General features: G+C 39.8%; 1 protein-coding gene across 1 annotated transcript in view; it reads left to right on the top strand.

Annotated features, from left to right (window-relative positions):
- The window catches only part of LOC145657876 (uncharacterized), a 50383-nt gene that overhangs the window by 13527 nt on the left and 15402 nt on the right, over positions 1–21454 (top strand). Inside the window, exons 12-15 of the mRNA XM_081714321.1 lie at positions 1688–2194; positions 5223–5711; positions 9484–9939; positions 19564–19977. Coding sequence (XP_081570447.1) covers positions 1688–2194; positions 5223–5711; positions 9484–9939; positions 19564–19977 — 1866 coding nt within the window. The remainder of the gene's footprint in view (positions 1–1687; positions 2195–5222; positions 5712–9483; positions 9940–19563; positions 19978–21454) is intronic.

The following is a 21454-nucleotide window of genomic DNA, read 5'->3' as shown; positions in this document are numbered from 1 at the left end:
ACAAATACATTTTCAAATGAGAGATTAATCTTTCATTTTCCCAACAGAGATCCATTTTAAATCAGTCCAATAACAGTTCAGTATGGAAAATGCCTGAAAAACAATTTTGGTGGGCTCACTGCATACAGTTAATGAGCTGTTATAATGTTAGTATGGAAATTAGATGTAGTTCCATATCACACAGTTATTCTTGAAGCAATATATATGACATGTGATAAACAAGGACTTTATATAGCCATTTGCATAAGGGTGCTCGGTCTTGTGAACCACATGGTTAAGGAAGAGAATTATGAAATAGTCTAAAAGCACGATCTAAACCATTTATTGTAGAACTTTAATTTCTAAACATCATTACTGATAATCATCAGTTTCTTTAATGAAATATGATGAAAACGGTGGAGTGTTATTTACTTTGCTTGCTGCAGTTTTGAAACTATGACTGCTATAATTTAGGAAGAACACCAGGGGTCACTGTTTTAGCATCAGCTTTCAATGCGCCAATGTTTCGAATCTTTTACCAGCACAATCAGGAAGAAGCTTCAAACGTACCCTACTACACAGTGTATACTGCATACTGGTCCCCAACATGGTATGCAGCATAGTGTCCATTATGCACCAAATACAAACCATAATACGAGCTCATGTGAACGTCTGAAGGTTCCATCCACTTACGAAAGATTTTCCGCCACCGTTGCGTGATGGGATGCACTACACAACAAAGATAGCTCTGGCAATATATTGGAATATTTGACTGGACTAGTATGTCATCTGGGTAACTTATGCATACTCAAAAAATGTGTTTTGCTTGCATACTACATACAATGTACTGATTTGGGGGCCGATCATTATGTGAGTAGTATGTAATAGCCTGTTTCAAACACAGCAGAGATTTTGTCTGTCCATCACTACCCAAACGCAAATGGGAAAGACAGCCAATAAAAAGACAGATGAACACAGAGAAACAAGAGGTATAAATAAACAGAGCAATCAAAGCAAAAAAGAAACAGATGAGATAAATCAAGGGTCCAGAAAACTGGAACAAGGAGTGGAAAAGAAGAAACAAAGGAACACATAGATGTTAATGTAGTGAAGTGTAGTAGTGGTCATCAGTGTAGTGAAGCTGAGATCAGTGACCTTTTACCTCCAACACTTCACCCTCATCTTTACAGGCATCATGTCCTGTGCAACATTGTCAAGAGGAGGAAACAGTCAAGCACGAAGCACCAAAGCATAAATCACCTGATAATATCATAAAATCAGTTTGTACTCTGGTTTTTGTCATTTAAATTTATTTTGTTTAGCAATTTGGCAAATAACCCCACAAAATCACAATCACACTGAAGTTGAAGGAAGACAAATTCATCACTTACATGAAATTCTAAGTTCAACACACTGCCTCTAGGAGGGAGACCATGAGTGTAGGAGGACATTAAAGAGTGATTTTGTTGTTATTGTTAGACCTGCATTACAAGGCCAGTTTATTTTACCCCAGTTTGTGCTGTCCTGCCATCTGTATGCTTACATGACTGATCTGACAAAGGGTGTGGTCACTACAATAGAATTCACTTATTTCACATATAATGTTGTTTCTCCTGTCAGTATATCTGTTGTTGCTTTATATTTATGCTTATTTTATTAGTTAGCTTCATTTAATCTCTGTTTTGTGATTCTCTCTCTATTCCAACAGGTTTCATTATGATACAAAAAAGAAACTGTCCACAGTAGAGTTTCTGCTGAAGCTGAATGTTGCAGCAGCAGAGTGTGATGCAGCTACAGGAGAGAGTTTCACTAAGCTGCTGACATCTGTGTGCAGCTACACAACCTTCCCTTTTGATGATGATGATGATGATGATGATGATGATGATGGTGATAATGATGATAATGATGATGATGATGATGATGATGATGACTGTATTGAACAAAAGTGCTTTACTGACTTCCTGCTGGATCTGTGCTCGCGTGTAAAGAATTCTGAGACTCAAACAGGCAGGAGTGTCCTTCCAGCATTACAGCCAGTTTACCAGTCAGCTCCTGCAGTCTGGAACATAGACCTCTCAGAGAGAAAGACCTCCCTCTTCCTAGAAGTGCTGAAACTCCACACAGTGAAGAAACCAGTAGAGCTGAGAGGCTGGTCAGATGAAGAGAGTGAAGTGAGGAGTTTCCTTCAGTGTCTGCCCTACATCTCCCAGCTGAGGTGAGTGAGAAGCTTTTATAAGCATTACAGGAGTCACGTTTAAGTTTGAACCTGTCTGTTTTGCATGTTAATGAGATTGGTGCTGCTCTTTGTTTTTGTGAGTTGGTCTCTGTGAGTGATCAGCAGATGGTGCAGGTTAGATGTGTGAATGAAATGTTGATTTGCATTTGGTATGAGTTCAGGATTATAAAACTTTGGCCAACTCCACATTCAGATACTAAAACAGAAATAAGGTTTGAATGAACCTAATAAATTAACCTCACTTCAAAGTATATATAAATCACTACATTAGAGATTTAATGTTTGCTGGGGAGGTAAACTCAGTAAACCACCCATCAAATCTCAATAGTAATGTGATCTGAAAAAGTTCTGAGAAATTATTTTTTATGAATCTACCTCAAACAGGTATCAGATAAGTGTCACAAAGGAGAGTCAGATAAAGCACAAAATCAAGATTAGGTTTAATGTCTTAGTGTCTTAGACTTCACACCTAAGAGTGAGGGGTTTAAATACCCTTAATAGGGTCAGTAATAGACAACAAATGAGCAACAATTGGGCGCTATTCAGGAATTAGCACCATCTGCTGGTAAAAGGAGGATCTGTCACAGGCAGACGTGACAATAAACCTCAATGGTTTACTAGTGAATCTTTGTATTTCAGAGAGAAGCTCTTCCAGTTCACAACATTTATACCCTTCAGTTATTTGGGAATTGACTGTTCTCAGATTATTCGCATGGGAGTCTGTGGATTGACGTGGGGTTAAAGAATCCACTCAGTTCTCAGACTGAACTTCCCACAGGGTTTTCATTTTTGATCATCAAATCTCCCATGTGTTCCAGGAACTGGGGGCTTTGTTTCATTTTTTAATACTTAACCTCTTACTGAATAAATGTTGCTGCTGTTAATTCTTTGTAAACTATACTTTATAATTTGTCAATAAATCATGACTTAGTCTTATTTACATTTACATTTACGGCATTTAGCAGGCGCTCTTATCCAGAGCGACTTACAAAAGTGCTTTGTCATTTACTCATAGAATATATCCAAGTAGAGTATAGTAGGTTAGAATTAAACATACCAATGAACTAGAATACTGTGGAATACAGGGATGAATACTGATACCTAGAATTGCAAAATACATAAGGTCTATCTTGAACAATGATAAGTGCTATAAACAATAAGTGCTAGAGTTTGTTAAAAAACATAAACAGTGCGCTACAATAAGTACTAAATTAGTCAGGCAATAAGGGAGCAGTGTCAGTTGTCCTTTAAATATTTTGTAAATAGATGAGTCTTCAGTCTGCGTTTGAAGACTGCAAGGGACTCTGCTGTCCGGACAGCAAGCGGGAGTTCATTCCACCATCTTGGAGCCAGGACAGAAAATAGTCTCGATGCTTGTCGTCCATGAGACCTGAAGCAAGGTATTTCAAGCCGAGCCGTACTTGAGGTTCGAAGTACTCGAGGTACGGATCAGGCTTTGACCATTGTCTTCATGTATGAAGGGGCTGGTCCATTTTTGGCTTTGTAGGCAAGCATCAAGGTTTTAAATCTGATGCGTGCAGCTACAGGCAGCCAACGATGGGAGCGCAGCAGTGGAGTAACGTGTGAACTTCGGAAAATTGAAGATCAGTCGTGCTGCTGCATTTTGGACAAGTTGTAGAGCTTTAATGGCTCTTAGAGGAAGACCAGCAAGTAGCGAGTTGCAGTAGTCTAGCTTTGAGATCACAAGAGACTGCACAAGCACTTGGGTAGTTTCCTGCGAAAGAAAGGATCGAATCCTTTGTATGTTACAAAGGAGGAATCTGCAAGACCGGGTTAGATTAGAAACATGAGTTGAGAACAACAACTGGTTGTCCAAAGTTATGCCCAGGCTACGGGTAGCCTCAGATGGTGATACCAGGGAGTTCTCAAAGGAAACAGTGAGGTCATGGTAAGGGTTGGGAGTATCTGGGATGAACAGAAGCTCGGTTTTACTGGGGTTGAGCTTCAAGTGGTGGGCTGTCATCTATGACGCAATGTCAGTCAAGCATGCCGAGATACGTCTGGAGACCTGCGTGTCAGAGGGTGGAAAAGAAAGAAATAATGGAGTGTCATCGGCAATAGCAGTGGTAGGAGAAACCATGAGAAGATATTACATCACCAAGAGAATGAGTATACAAAGAGAAGAGAAGGGGAACCAATACTGAGCCTTGTGGAACACCAGTGGAGAGTCTACACGGTTATTTGGAACACACAATCTTAAAAGATGCTACTGTACTAATTAAGCCGATGCCAGAATTTTGACTTACTTGATAAAATATCTATTTTAAATTATTTTATAATATAATAAATACATTTTCAAATGAGAGATTAATCTTTCATTTGCCCAACAGAGATCCATTTTAAATCAGTCCAATATCAGTTCAATATGGAAAATGCCTGAAAAACGATTTTGGTGGGCTGACTGCATACAGTTAAGGAGCTGTTATAATGTTAGTATGGAAATTAGATGTAGTTCCATATCACACAGTTATTCTTGAAGCAATATATATGACATGTGATAAACAAGGACTTTATATAGCCATTTGCATAAGGGTGCTCGATCTTGTGAACCACATGGTTAAGGATGAGAGTTATGAAATAGTCTAAAAGCACGATCTAAACCACTTATTGTAGAACTTTAATTTCTAAACATCATTACTCATAATCATCAGTTTCTTTAATGAAATATGATGAAAACAGTGGAGTGTTATATACTTTGCTGTGCTGCAGTTTTGAAACTATGACTGCTATAATTTAGGAAGAACACCAGGGGTCACTGTTTTAGCATCAGCTTTCAATGCTCCAATGTTTCGAATCTTTTACCAGCACAATCAGGAAGAAGCCCCTACTATCCTACTACATAGAGTATACTGCATACTGGTCCCCTTATTTCACATATAATGATGTTTCTCCTGTCAGTATATCTGTTATTACTTCATTTTTATGCTTATTTTATTAGTTAGCTTCATTTAATCTCTGTTTTGTGATTCTTTCTCTATTCCAACAGGTTTCATTATGATACAAAAAAGAAACTGTCCACAGTAGAGTTTCTGCTGAAGCTGAATGTTGCAGCAGCAGAGTGTGATGCAGCTACAGGAGAGAGTTTCACTAAGCTGCTGACATCTGTGTGCAGCTACACAACCTTCCCTTTTGATGGTGATGATGATGATGGTGATAATGATGATGATGATGATAATGTTGATGATGATGACTGTATTGAACAAAAGTGCTTTACTGACTTCCTGCTGGATCTGTGCTCGCGTGTAAAGAATTCTGAGACTCAAACAGGCAGAAGTGTCCTTCCAGCATTACAGCCAGTTTACCAGTCAGCTCCTGCAGTCTGGAACATAGACCTCTCAGAGAGAAAGACCTCCCTCTTCCTAGAAGTGCTGAAACTCCACACAGTGAAGAAACCAGTAGAGCTGAGAGGCTGGTCAGATGAAGAGGGTGAAGTGAGGAGTTTCCTTCAGTGTCTGCCCTACATCTCCCAGCTGAGGTGAGTGAGAAGCTTTTATAAGTATTACAGGAGTAACGTTTAAGTTTGAACCTGTTTGTTTTGCATGTTAATGAGATTGGTGCTGCTCGTTTTTGTGAGTTGGTCTCTGTGAGTGATCAGCAGATGGTGCAGGTTAGATGTGTGAATGAAATGTTGATTTGCATTTGGTATGAGTTCAGGATTATGAAAGTTTAGCCAACTCCACTTTCAGATACTAAATCAGAAATAAGGTTTGAATGAACCTAATAAATTAACCTCACTTCAGAGTATATATAAATCACTACATTAGAGATTAAGTGTTTGCTGAGGAAGGTAAAATGAATAAACAAGCCATCAGATCTCAATAGTAACGTGATTTGAAAAATCTGAAAAAGTTCTGAGAAGTAATTTTTTATGAATCTACCTCAAACATGTATCAGATAAGTGTCACAAAGGAGAGTCAAATAAAGCATAGAAGCTCAATGTCGTAGTGTCTTAGACTTCACACCTAAGCATGAGGAGTTTAAATACCCTTAATAGGGTCAGTAATAGACAACAAATGAGCAACAATTAGTCACTATTCAGAAATTGGCGACCTCTGCTGGTAAAAGGAGGAGCAATCACAGGCAGATGTGACAAACCTCTTACTAGTAATGTATGTGTATGTAAGAGAGGAGCTCTACCAGTATCACACCATTTATGGCCCTTCAGTTATTTAGGAAGTGACTGTTCTCAGATTATTCTCATGGAGCTCTGTGGACTGACATGGGGATCTTGAATGTACTTTGTTATGTTTACTATCATGTCAGGGATTTGTTGGTCTGTATCTGTATGTTAATTTCTGTTTTTAACCCTCTACCTGGCCTGTTTTATAAAATGGATATATACCTATCAATAAAATCAAACAAATAAGCAAGACAAACAAACCACAAAACACATCCTAGTTCTAATTACTTGGTTCACAAGACCGAGCACCTTTATGCAAAAGCTCTGTTTTAACCCCTTGTTTATCACATGTCATATATATTGCTTCAAGAATAACTGTGTATTATGGAACTACATCTAATTCCCATACTGACATTATAACAGCTCCTTAACTGTATCCAATGAGCCCACCAAAATTGTTTTTCAGTCATTTTCCATATTGAACTGATATTGGACTGATTTAAAATGGATTTCTGTTGGGCAAATGAAAGATTAATCTTACATTTATTTATTATATTGTAAAATGTCCATTTTATAATTTAAAACAGATGTTTTATGAAGTGAGTCAAAATTCTGGCATCGGCTTAATTGGTACAGTAGCACCTTTTAACCTTGTGTGTTCCATTTAAGACCACATCATGATTTATTGACAAATTATAAAGTACAGTTTACAAAGAATTAACAGCAGCAACATTTATTCAGTTTGAGGTTAAGTATTAAAAAATGGAAAAAAAAAAGCCCCCAGTCCCTGGAACACATTGGAAATTTGTCCATCAAATATTAAAACCCTGTGGGAAGTTCAGTCTGAGAACTGAGTGGATTCTTTAAGGAAGAGAATTATGAAATAGTCTAAAAGCACCATCTTCTCCAACAACCTTGACACCAAGAACTGCAACTTTCCCAGTGATGCAGACGGTTCTGTTCCCTCCCACTTCCACCTGTACTCCGGTACATAATCTTACAGGATTTGTCATGGACCAGTCAAATCCTGTCTCATCTACATTGTAGATATTCTGGGGTTTTGTTGTGACATCTGTGAGATGAGCATATCAAAGCAGTGGGTGAATATGCCAGTATCAGCTGAGGTCCTCACTGTAGCCACAGGAAACTGTTCTGATTTGTGAATGGTCTGCTCAGGATGATCTCACATAAAATGGTAAAATCATTTTCTCCCAGTGGAGAAAGGGCACTGAATTCCACTAGCCAGATTATAATCCAGAACAAGATGTAAAAGGTCTGTTTGAGTGAAGCTCCAACCCCAGTCACACATGACCTGCCAGGATTGTAAACAGACTTGAACACAATAGTCTACACCACCTTTTTAAATCACATCGCAACCTCATATTTGTTATTCATTTATTCGATTAAATTTAGCATTTATTTTGCATATCGTAACTTCTTACTTGCCGCCAGTGCAGCAAAAACTGATACAAGTTCATACTTGTACTAGGAGGAACTCCTCATTAAAACACTTTAAGGTCATTTTAAATGGAGTTTACTGGGCTTAAATGGTTTCAAAGTGACTAATGGTGAAAAAGACAATGTGTTCATTTTTAAATAAAAGATGTATTTACATGCATGGAGCCCAAATATAACGTGGACTAAGCATCATATTATTATTTTACCCACACACACAAATATTATGTTATTCTCATTCAAAGATTGCTTATTACCTGTTGTTGGCATGTTTTTTGTAGTGCTGTATCATTTAAACCCACCTTTTTAAAAAATCTAATTTTTGAAAATATTCAGATTTCCAGAATGCATGATAAATAAAAAACAAAGCGAGGATAACCAGGAAGGGAAACACGGAGGTAAAACTAATAAAAACAGATTAAGAACACGGGAACAGAGAACAATATGGAAAACGAACAGGCAGGGCAAGAATACATACAGCAGAACTCCAGTGTAGTGATGGGATGTTCGATACTAAGACATCAAAGCTCATATCAGTATTGCAAAGCACATTGATTCAACACAGTGTACTGAAGCTTGTATGATAGTTACTATTGCCATGTGACTAATGACTGGATAGTGGTGGGACTGTTTGTTAGGTTTAGCACTGTCCTATAACTTGCTAGCTATAAGAGCGTGAAATCCTTTTACTACAAATCTTGAAATTTTCTGGAAAATATGGAAGCCAAAAGGGGGAAGGAACGTTCGAAACTTTCAGAACATGTCAACCTGTTGCCTCCCAGTGCAGTTTGCAACATTTTATTGTATTACATGTTCACATAAAAGGGAAACAATTATTTTCAACATTTTATTGTAGAATGTTAACAACTAAACATCACTAATGATCATCAGATTTTTAAAATGAAATATGAAAATGGTGTCGTGTTGTATACTTTCCTGTACTTCACAGTTTTGAAATTATTACTGCTATAATTTTCAAAGACCACCAGTGGTCACTGTTTTGGCATCGGCTTTCAATGCTCCAATGTTTCAAATCTTTTACCAACACTGTCAGGAAGAAGTCCCAAACGTAGCCTACTACATAGTGTATACTGTATACTGGTCCCCAAAGCAGTATGCAGTATAGTATCCAGTATGCACCAAATGCAAACCATACTAGACAGAAACAAAAGAAAGGAACACATAGTTAGGCATCACTATAGTGGAGTGTAGTAGTGCTTTTCAGTGTAGTGGAGCTGAGCGCAGTGACCTTTGACCTCCAGCACTTCACCCTCATCTTTACAAGCATCATATCCCATGTTAAACGGTCAAGCGATAAAAACAAATGGAAAACATGAAATGATTAAATGTATAATATTATTTTGCATTACATTTCTTAGTCAATTAAGTTGAAGAAACAAACTTTCTCTCATAGGATGCATTATGGGTATAGGAGAACAATCATTATTTTCATTTTGTTCACACCTGCTGTACACCACCAGTTCAATTCATTTGTGCTACTTCAGTTTGAGCTGTTCTACCTGCAAGGTTGTATGATAGAGCTGGTTGAAGCTGATTGAGGGTTAATAAAAATGGACTATTTCACCAAACTATCTGGGTTAAGGTGTCATTTCAGGATCCCTGTTTTATTTTATTTTCAATCTCTTTTCTGTGACCCTCTGTTTTCCAACAGGTTTAGTGAAATTGTTTATGATGATGAGGAATATAAAATGATAGCAGCAGAGTTTCTGCTGAAGCTGACTGTTGCAGCAGCAGAGTGTGATGCAGCTACAGGAGAGAGTTTCACTAAGCTGCTGACATCTGTGTGCAGCTACACAACCTTCCCTGTAGATGGACATGATGAGAATTACAGTTCTGAAGGTCAGTGTGATTTCCTCCTGGATCTGTTTTCACAAGTGAAGAACTATGAGACTCAAACAGGCAGGAGTGTCCTTCCAGCATTACATCCAGTTTACCAGTCGGCTCCTACAGTCTGGTACATAGACCTCTCAGAGAGAAAGACCTCCCTCTTCCTAGAAGTGCTGAAACTCCAAACAGTGAAGAAACCAGTAGAGCTGAGAGGCTGGTCAGATGAAGAGAGTGAAGTGAGGAGTTTCCTTCAGTGTCTGCCCTACATCTCCCAGCTGAGGTGAGTGAGAAGCTTTTATAAGTATTACAGGAGATGTGTTTAACTTTGAAACTGTTTGTTTTGCATGTTAATGCGATTTTAGCTGGTCTTTGTTTTTGTGAGTTGGTCTCTGTGAGTCATCATCAGATGGTGCAGGTTAGATGTGTGAATGAAATGTTAATTTGCATTTGGTATGAGTTAAGGATTATAAAAGTTTGGCCAACTCCACTTTCAGATACTAAATCAGAAATAAGGTTTGAATGAACCTAATGAACTAACCTCACTTCAGAGTATATATAAATCACTACATTAGAGATTAAGTGTTTGCCGAGGAGGTTAAAATTAATCAACAAGCCATCAAATCTCAATAGTAACATGATCTGAAAAATCAGAAAAAGTTCTGAGAAGTAATTTTTTATGAATCCACCTCAAACATGTATCAGATAAGTGTCACAAAGGAGAGCCAGATGAAGCATAGAAGCAAGTGCAGGTTTAATGTCTTAGTGTCTTAGACTTCACACCTAAGCGTGGGGGGTTTAAGTACCCTTAATAGGGTCAGTAATAAACAAGTGTGTGACAGTTACTCGCTATTCAGAATTTGGCGACCTCTGCTGGTAAAACGAGCCGTCACAAGCAGACGTGACAAACCTCTTACTAGTAATGTATCTGTATGTAAGAGAGAAGCTCTACCAGTTTTACAACATTTATGGCCCTTCAATTACTTAGGAATTGACTATTCTCAGATTATACTCATGGAGCTCTGTGGGCTGACATGGGGATATTGAATGTACTTTGTTATTTTTACTATCATGTCAGTGATTTGTTGGTCTGCATCTGTATATTAATTTTTGTTTTTAACCCTCTACCTGGCCTGTTTTATAAAATGGATACATACCTATCAATAAAATCAAACAAATAATCAATACAAATAAACAAACAAACAAACCACAAAACACATCCTAGTTCTAACCACTTGGTTCACACGACCGAACACCCTTATGCAAAAGCTCTGTATAAACTCCTTGTTTATCACATGTCATATATATTGCTTCAAGAATAACTGTGTGATATGGAACTACATATAATTTCCATACTAACATTATAACAGCTCCTTAACTGTATCCAATGAGCTCACCAAAATTGTTTTTCAGTCGTTTTCCATATTGAACTGATATTGGACTGATTTAAAATGGATTTCTGTTGGGCAAATGAAAGATTAATCTTTCATTTTTTACATTTATTTATTATATTATAAAATGTCCATTTTATAATTTAAAAGAGATGTTTTATGAAGTGAGTCAAAAGTCTGGCATCAGCTTAATTGGTACAGTAGCACCTTATAAGCTTGTGTATTCCAAATAAGACTACATCATGATTTATTGACAAATTATAAAGTATAGTTTACAAAGAATTAACAGCAGCAACATTTGTTCAGTAAGAGGTTAAGTATAAAAAAATGAAAAAAAAATAAAAAAAGCCCCCAGTCCCTGGAACACATGGGAGATTTGACCATCAAATATTAAAACAAGTTCCTTGTGATTGGATCACCCAAGACGCATGTTCATGCCAGGTGTGTACAGGACCTGAGAGAGACCCTCACCTCTTCATATCAGCCATGCATGCCTGCACAGTGATGAGTAGATACAGAGGGAGTCTCTTGCCATTGCAGAGGTCTCTCTCTACACCAGGGTTTCATCTGAGGCAGGCCAAGCCTGCTTATAGGCAGTTTATAAACCTTAAAGATTCATATTTAAGATTTGAAGCTCCAAACTATTAGATTTGCACATCAATTCTGTACAGAAAATGTTGGTTACAATTTTCCTCAGGATCATAAAGAAGGTTTGTCTTCATTGTCACTCTCATCACTACAACCTATACAAGCATCTCTCAAATGTAACAGCTGTGACATAAGTGGTTGCTCTCGCCTGATTGGGTCTATGAGATGATCATTCCAGTATGTTCCACCCCCACGCAGAAGATGAAGGGCAGGTGTGGAGATCATAAACCATAAGCTACTGGCCATAGAGGAAAAGCTCCTCTAGCCCTTGGCATAAAGGCAGTGGGCTAACGTACTGTTAGCCTTAATCTGGAGGTCTGGGCACCCTAATGAAGGTTGAGGTTAGAGGCCTTTGTAGGGTAGAGAGCAGGAATGTCTTTCCTGTGCATAGATAGATACAGGGGAGGAGGGTCCCTCATATGACAGCAGTGGCAGGTCTTTGTTATTAGAGACATGCTATTAGTACGTCCGTGGTCACATCTGTGACATTCCCATGGTGAGATACTGAACAAATGTTTAAAAGAAAACAGGTTTTACCTAAAGAAAACCATATGTTCATGCCAATTTGTAAATTTAAACTAGCAGTTTACTTTTGTATAAAAGTAAACTAGTTCTTTTTTGTGTCACAAGACAATCTGAGAGAATTTTCCTTAGACCTGAGAATGAGAACATTCCTGCTTGATGTGAGCCTGCATGCTGCTCTTCATCAGACAGTGTCTCTGCAGAGAGTGATTTTATCTTGTTTTAAAACATGTGAACACTGTAACTTCCTCCTGGATCTGTACTCACATGTGAAGAAATATGAGACTCAGACAGGCAAGAATGCCCTGCCAGCATTACAGCCAGTTTACCAGTCAGCTCCTGCAGTCTGGAACATAGACCTCTCAGAGAGAAAGACCTCCCTCTTCCTAGAAGTGCTGAAACTCCAAACAGTGAAGAAACCAGTAGAATTGAGAGGTTGGTCAGATGAAGAGAGAGTGAAGTAAGGAGTTTCCTTCAGTGTCTGCCCTACATCTTCTGGCTCAGGTTTGTACCACATATGTTTCTATTCCCTTTTTCACAACTGTGTAATGCTTCATTTTAGCTACCTCTGCTTACTATCTTGGCAATGAAAAAAAATGTGTGTATATATATATATATATATATATATATAAGTAGTCTGTATGCTGGTATTAGCATAGATGTGGTCTGAGTGTCCTTGGTGGGGGGGGGGCAGGGCTCTGCTCGGTATGCATTGGGGATGTTCGTGTAAACAAGATCCAACATGTTCACTCCTCTTGTTGTAAAGTCTACATGGTGATGGACTTTAGGGAACACAGATTTTTGTGATTGAAATCTCCAGTGACAATAAACAGTCTGTCTGGGTATGTGTTCTGCAGTTCACTAATGGCACCTTATAGTTCATAGAGTGCCCCTTTCACATTGTTGTTAGGGGGGACGTACACTGCAACTGTAAACCCAGTGCTGAATTCCCACAGTAGATAAAATGGTCTGCAGTTAACAGCCACAGGCTCCACCAGTGGTGAGCAGAGCTTGGAGACTATCACAGAATTCTTGTACTATTCCGTGTTATTATAGACACGCATGTCCCCTCCTCGAGTTTTACCAGACATGGCTGTATTTCTGTCAGCAGGAAACAGAGTGAGCCCATCCAGCTGGATGGTGGTGTCAGGAATTCTGTCACTGAGCCACGTTTCTGTGAAAACAGAAGAGCAACAGCCTCTAACCTCATGTTGCGTGGAACTCTGGAGTTGGATGTCTAGTTTGTTGTCCAGGGAGCAGACACTGGAGAGCAGGATGGATGGTAGAGCTGGTTGGCTTGTGTTAGCTTTTATCCAGCATGAACTCCTGCCCTCTAGCGTTAGCTTTTATCCAGCATGGACTCCTGCCCTCTAGCGTTAGCTTTTATCCAGCATGGACTCCTGCCCTCTAGCGTTAGCTTTTATCCAGCATGGACTCCTGCCCGCTAGGGTTTGCTTTTATCCAGCATGGACTCCTGCCCTCTAGCGTTAGCTTTTATCCAGCATGGACTCCTGCCCTCTAGCGTTAGCTTTTATCCAGCATGGACTCCTGCCCGCTAGGATTTGCTTTTATCCAGCATGGTCTGCTGCCCTCTTATCACGCTTCTGTTTTCTTGCACCTTACTTATGATGTTCCCTCCCTTGACTGCTGGCATCAGGTGATCCTGAGGTCTGGAGGCTTCGTCCTTGTAGCAAGCTGAGGTTGTGTAATATCTCCAGGAGGTTGTCTTCCAAGTTGGTCATTTGTTGTTCTCTGAACTGTGGCAGGGTCTGGCATGTGTAGACATGAGCACTGCTTTCTTTGAGGCCCATGTGTGGGGATTATATGGAGGCTTGAGCAACAAACAGATCAGGTGTAGTTGGAGGCAACAGCTTTTGTGTCCAGAGTAGCTGCTAAGTCCTAGCACGCTGCCAACTTGTGTTTTCCACTTAAGTAGAAGGAATAGCTTGTGGGTCCTTCTTTCTACACTCTTAATTTATCAGTGTTGGTCCCACCGCTACAATTCACACTTAAGGTTCACCGTAAACCGTCTGTTATACTCAGTCATAATTATATGTTGCTTTGGATAAAAGCGTCAGCTAAATGCCATAAATGTAAACTGCAGCTGTACTAACCAGTTAGTAATTATCACACAAGACAAGATTGAAGCCGACTAAGACAAGCAAGTAGTAATCTAGAAACACAGAGCTTACCTTACCAAGCAGAGAAAATAAACACAAACACACACACGTCACTGTCTGGGTGGAGTTTCCAGGTTCTCAACATGTCTGTGTGGGTTTCCACCAGGGCCTCCAGTTTCCTCTCACAGTCCAGAAAGTATGGCGGTTAGGTGAATTAGCTATGCAATAAATTGTCCTGGTGTGTGTGTGCATGCACAGTGATGACTACCTAATAAAGCTGCCCTAGTGTGTGTGTGTATGATTGTGTCTACATGCCCAGTGGTGGATGGCTGTAACGCTTCCAACAGGAACAAGGCGAGAGGTAGAATGCAAAATGCAGGAGGTGGTTTATTAATTGGGGAAACACGAACAGTAAAACAAACAGAGGCAAATGGGTAACACTGAGGGTAAAATAACACGCAACCAGAAAAGCAATGATGATGACGACGACGACGACAACAACAACAACAACAACAACAACAACAACAACAACAACAACAACAACGTATAAGGCAAACCTGACAGAAGGATGTAACTTACCACAATAACCAACAAACTAGAAGACAAAAACATAGGGCTTAAATAACCAAGACAATCAGACTCTAAACAGACTCAGGTGAACATGGGAACAGGGAGAACCAAAACACAGACTGGAATGAAGGAACAGACGAGGGCTGACGAAAACGAAACTAAGGAGCGGAACAAGGAAGTAAAGGAATACAAAGACACGACAGGGAAACCATAAAACATTGATGCCAGGAGGGTGGCCTCAATATGTACAGAGCTGCCAGAATTCTCTCACATACTAAAAAATCTACCCACAATCTCTTCAGTCCTCTATCAGTTACACTGGTTATCTATCCCACTAGGCAGTCAGTTTAAACTCCTCCCGCTCACATATAAAGCTCTGCATGAACTTGCTCCCCCTACTAAGCTGAAGTGTTACGTCCATACTGTCCTGCCTGTACACTTAGGTCCTCTGACACTGGTCTCCTCTCTGCTCCTAAAGTCAGAAGGTCTGTGCAGGGGGCAGATCTTTCAGTGTCATGGCGCTGAAGCTTTGGAGCCCATTGCCACAATCTCTACATCTCTGCTCGTCACTTCCTTTAAAGCTGAACTTAAAACAAACTTTTTTTCTCTGCATTTTCATCACTTTCCTCCTGTAAACAGCTGCTAACTGTAAACAGTTTTTTCTCCTCCTCACCTCAGTTACTGTTTTTGGTTCTTTGACTGTCCTATGTCGTATGTTTTCATGTATGGATTATGTAAAGCAAGCTTGATTATGAGAGGCAACACATATATATTACAGTTGTTGTTGTTGTTGTTATAAGTGTGTCTCCATATGCCAGTGCTATTTTAAATCCCAAAACGCTGCTATATTAATACTTTGTGATATATTAATACTTTTGTTGATATTGACAGTCCAAATTAACAGCCGACATTCCAACAACTGTCAGTGTAACATCACCTGTCAGGACAAATGTTCTCTCATCTGTCCTCCCCTTCACCTCATTATATCCATTTATCACTATTCTTTGGCGAGACTGTATTTAAAGCTAATTATCAAACCATATTTATGTATTCTGTTTTAATTATTAAACCATGTCTTATTTACATATTTTAATCTAATTATCAGACCATATCTTATTTATGTATGTGATGGTAGGGACCTTAAGTGGCAGCGTGAACAAATAGCATAGTTTTCCGTTCCTTGGGTTTGACAGCTCTTAATTCCACCATTGATGTTATTTTAGTTTTCATTTATTGATCTGTAAAATTAGGAAAGTTGTTTTTACCCACAGATGTGATTTTTATGAAAGACATTTCCAGACAAATCGGGTCAGGCACTTGGCTTTATAAAGCATATTTGGCGTATTAAATATGCTAATTCATAGTTATTCTGCATGCACACCATTATATACAAGCTGTGAACAAAAGCACAAACACGTTTATGATAATTTAGTGAATTTGAAACTTCCTGAATCTGACATGGCACAGTTGTAAGAACTGTAAATGAATTTAGGATCACGATATAAAAATAGTCTTGGATGAGGTCCAATAACTTTTACACCTGCTTTGAAAGACCAAAAAGTTTATTTATCCCCCGTTCAAGGACTTCCACTCTTGGAATTTCCCATGGCACATTTAAAATGGTCAGTGTCTATTTATCACCTAAAGATGGCGCCGGTGAGGTCGGCTGCCGTCACGACTGCTCCGTCCACGCCTTGCACTTTTTTCGCTCTTTTTACTATCTCTTTAGCTGTTTTCATCCCTGACATCTCCAGAGTCCTTCTCTCTGCACCACGAGGCGCATCTCATACAGCAGAGATGCTCTTATTTATCTTGGTATACATGACACTCACCTCAAGCCGTCTCTAACACCGGACCCAAGACGGCCGACGGAAATCCTGCTAGCCACCGTCCAGTCTCTGGACAACAAGCTTGACAACCTCCGGACCAGGATAAAGTTCCAGATGGACATTCGGGACTGCAACCTCCTCTGCTTCACCGAATCGTGGCTGAACCCAGCGGTACCGAGCCACGCCCTGCAGCCGGCCGAGTTCTTCTCGGTCCACCGCATGGACAGGACGGCAGATTCAGGGAAGGCGAATGGCGGTGGAGTGTGTGTGATGGTAAACAACAGCTGGTGCAGGGATGCCAATGTTGTTACTCTCGCCCACTCCTGCTCACCCAACCTGGAGCTGCTCGCCCTCAAGTTTTGTCCCTTCTACCTTCCTCGGGAGTTCACCTTGGTCATCGTCAACACCATATACATCCCACCCCAGGCCAACTTGGACACTGCACTGTATGAACTTCATGAGGCTCTTACACAGTTTCAGGCACAACATTGGGACGCGTGCTGGACAGACCAATCGGTGGCTGCTCTGCAGGACGCTCTGGATGACGTGGACTGGGACATGTTTCGGCACAGCACTGATGATGTCAGCGAGTATACGGAGGGAGTAGTGGGGTTTATTGGGAAACTGGTGGACGATACGATTCCAAAAGCCACCATCAAGACGTTTCCCAACCAGAAGCCCTGGCTAGACAAAACCATCCACGAGGCTTTGAACTCCCGCTCTGCTGCCTACAACACGGGGATCATCAACGGGAACATGGATAAGTACAAGTCTGCGGCATACGGAGTGCGCAGGGCGGTGAGGGAGGCGAAGCGGCACTACGGGAGGAAACTGCAGTCACAGTTCCAGCAGAGTGGCTCTAGAACCCTGTGGCAGGGACTACGGACGATCACGGACTACAGGAGCCCACCCTCCGGACTGATGAGCGCAGATGAGTCGCTGGCGAACGAGCTAAACACATTCTTCGCTCACTTCAAGGCTGCTTCTAGCAGCGCTAATGCTAACAGCACTAGCACTAATAACGCTAATGGTGCTATCAACGCAGCCAACAGCGCATGTGCAGAGCCCACCAACGCCCTCTCATCAGCACGGACAGTTATGTGAGGAGAGTGTTTAAAAGAGTGAATACCAGGAAGGCGGTGAGACCAGACGGCATGTGCGGTAGAGTCCTCAACGCCTGCGCAGACCAACTAGCCCTGGTATTCACTGACATCTTCAACCTCTCCCTGACGCTCGGCATCGTCCCATCCGGCTTCAAGCGATCGTCCCTGTCCCAAAGAAACCTCGACCTTCCGGCCTCCACTACTACCACCCTGTTGCCCTCACATCAGTCATGATGAAGTGCTTTGAAAAGCTAGTCAGAGATTACATCACCTCTGCAGTGCCAGCCTCCATGGACCCACTGCAGTTTGCATTCCACCATCATACTGTGTATGATGTCAATAACATCATAGAGACATCATAAAATAACTGTAACTAAATTGTAAATTGTAAAACTGGAATTGTACATTGTACATTGTGTACATACGCATATATACATATATCCATTGTACATTGTGTATATATACGTATTATACATATATTGTACATACATTTTTTATATATCCCTGTATCTTTCCTCAGCTCAGACAGATCAGTCACAAAACCATTTCACTGCGAGTTATACCATGTATGACTATGTATGTGACAAAGAAACTTTGAAACTTTGAAACTTGATCCAGCTAGCATCTGTTTTCAACCAGTCCATTGATCTGTGCAGTAGTGTTCCGTGCATATGAGGTGCTTCAACACGTCAATCCCTGTTGTAAAGAAACACAATGTAAGCAGTATTAATGACCACAGGCCTGTAGCTTTAACATCAGTAGTCATGAAGTGCTTTGCACAAATGATTCTACCCTACCTCAAATCCACCACTAAAACCCTCTTTGATACATTAATGTTTTCCTAAAGAACAAAAAACACTCAGAAGATGATGTAATCAGCCCGAGTCTACAATATGTGAAGGAAAGAAAGCACATCTCTACTTCAAACTCACCAGTGTAACAGTTACAGTGTATGAAAATTTAAGTCTAAATGGTGATCAGCCTTCTTAACAAACCTCCAATAACAAATAAGCAGAACTGACCTTGCTGAGTGTTGTGTGTGGTCTCTGTGTTTTGTATTGTAGTCATATTATTATCCGCACTTATGTGGGTTTGGACATTTTCACTCCGTAAGTTAAATTTCTGTGTACTATGTACCTTTGGTAAATAAAGGGCTTCTATTGTGACATCACTAATCATCATGTTCATGCTCGAGTGCAGCAAGGCAAGGAGCAGGATGCAAAGATCTCTCTCGACTGAGACATTTGTTAACACAAGACACAGAGAAACGCTAAACGTTAATGGCACTCACATACAACGGTCCAGGGAACAATGCACACTAACACAAACATTTATATGAACATCTAACACAAATAATGACCGACAAAGCACACACCGACAGGGGTTTAAATACATACTTAAACGAAACAAAGAACAGGGTGCAGGTGTGTGCTACCAAGGGAGCCGTGGTTACAAACAAGACGCAATGAACAGTCAACAGTGAACTCCCACTGCACGTGGCGGGCCGTACCACGTGATCAGTGGGAAGGGGAGCATATCGTGACAGTCCAGTATGATTAATGACATCTTCAAGATATCTTTGCTGGTTTCAAGCCTTTAAACTCTAAAGCCTGCCTTTTAATGCTTTGATAATATTATACACGCTAGTCATGTCTATAAAGCTATCACAAACTGAAATTAATTGAATAGAAATAAATGTTATTTGTTATTTGTTGTGTTTGTAGGTTTGTTTCACTACAGAATCAGACTGAATCCAATGAGTGGAAAATTAAAAAAAGATTATTTCTGCTGAACCTGAGTCTGCAAGCAGCTGTTCATCAGAGAGAGACTATTAAGAGAATTATAGAGGAACTGATGTCATATACAGATGATATAGAAGATTTCCTGCTGGATCTGTACTCTCATGTGAAGCACTCTGAGACTCAGACAGGCAGGAGTGTCCTTCCAGCATTACAACCAGTTTACCAGTCAACTCCTGCAGTCTGGAACATAGACCTCTCAGAGAGAAAGACCTCCCTCTTCCTAGAAGTGCTGAAACTCCAAACAGTGAAGAAACCAGTAGAGCTGAGAGGCTGGTCAGATGAAGAGAGTGATGTGAGGAGTTTCCTTCAGTGTCTGCCCTACATCTCTCAGCTGAGGTGAGTGAGATCATTTTAATTTCTGTCCGAGACCATGACTATGCATTATAGAAAAACTGGACATTCATAATCTGTTTTTTATATTACACAATGGACACTTCTTGAAAGTTCTCTTCATTAGTTGTTTAGTTGTGTGAACCAAACACAGTCATTATTATAAGATGACCTCACTTCAAAGTATATATAAATCACTACATTAGAGAATAAGTGTTTGCTGAGGAGGTTATAATTAATCAACAAGCCATCAAATCTCAATAGCAACATGATCTGAAAAATCAGAAAAAGTTCTGAGAAGTAATTTTTTATTAATCTACCTCAAATATGTATCAGATAAGTGTCACAAAGGAGAGCCAGATAAAGCACAGAAGCAAGTGCAGGTTTAATGTCGTAGTGTCTTAGACTTCACACCTTTTAGCGTGAGGGGTTTAAATACCCTTAATAGGGTCAGTAATAAACAAGTATATGACAGTTACTCGCTATTCAGAATTTGGCGACCTCTGCTGGTAAAAGGAGGAGCCGTCACAGGCAGACGTGACAAACCTCGTACTAATAATGTATCTGTATTTAAGAAAGGTGCTCTACCAGTTTTACAACATTTATGGCCCTTCAGTTATTTAGGAAGTGACTGTTCTCATATTATTCTCATGGAGCTCTGTGGACTGACATGAGGATCTTGAATGTACTTTGTTTTGTTTACTATCATGTCAGTGATTTGTTGGTCTGCATCTGTATGTTAATTTCTGTTTTTAACCCTCTACCTGGCCTGTTTTATAAAATGGATACATACCTATCAATAAAATCAAACAAATAAGCAAGACAAACAAACCACAAAACACGTCCAAGTTTTAACTGCTTGGTTCACAAAACCGAGCACCTTTATGCAAAAGCTCTGTTTTAACCCCTTGTTTATCACATGTCATATATATTGCTTCAAGAATAACTGTATGATATGGAACTACATCTAATTTCCATACTAACATTATAACAGCTCCTTAACTGTATCCAATGAGCCCACCAAAATCGTTTTTCAGGCGTTTTTCATATTGAACTGACATTGGACTGATTTAAAATGGATCTCTGTTGGGCAAATGAAAGATTAATCTCTAATTTGAAAATGTATTTATTATATTATAAAATGTCCATTTTATCATTTAAAATAGATATTTTATAAAGTAAGTCAAAATTCTGGCCTTGGCTTAATTAGTACAGTAGCACCTTTTAAGATTGTGTGTTCCAAATAAGACTACATCATGATTTATTGACAAATTATAAAGTATAGTTTAAAAAGAATTAACAGCAGCAACATTTATTCAGTAAGAGTATTAAAAAATGAAAAAAAGCCCCCAGTTCCTGGAACACATTGGAGATTTGACCATCAAATATTAAAACCCTGTGGGAAGTTCAGTCTGAGAACTGAGTGGATTCTTTAAGGAAGAGATTTATGAAATAGTCTAAAAGCACCATCTTCTCCAACAAC

This window comes from Electrophorus electricus, chromosome 5 (genome assembly GCF_041902795.1).
Source record: "Electrophorus electricus isolate QZ-2024a chromosome 5, ASM4190279v1, whole genome shotgun sequence".
Lineage (NCBI taxonomy): Eukaryota > Metazoa > Chordata > Actinopteri > Gymnotiformes > Gymnotidae > Electrophorus > Electrophorus electricus.
This window is presented reverse-complemented; position numbering and strand designations above follow the sequence as displayed.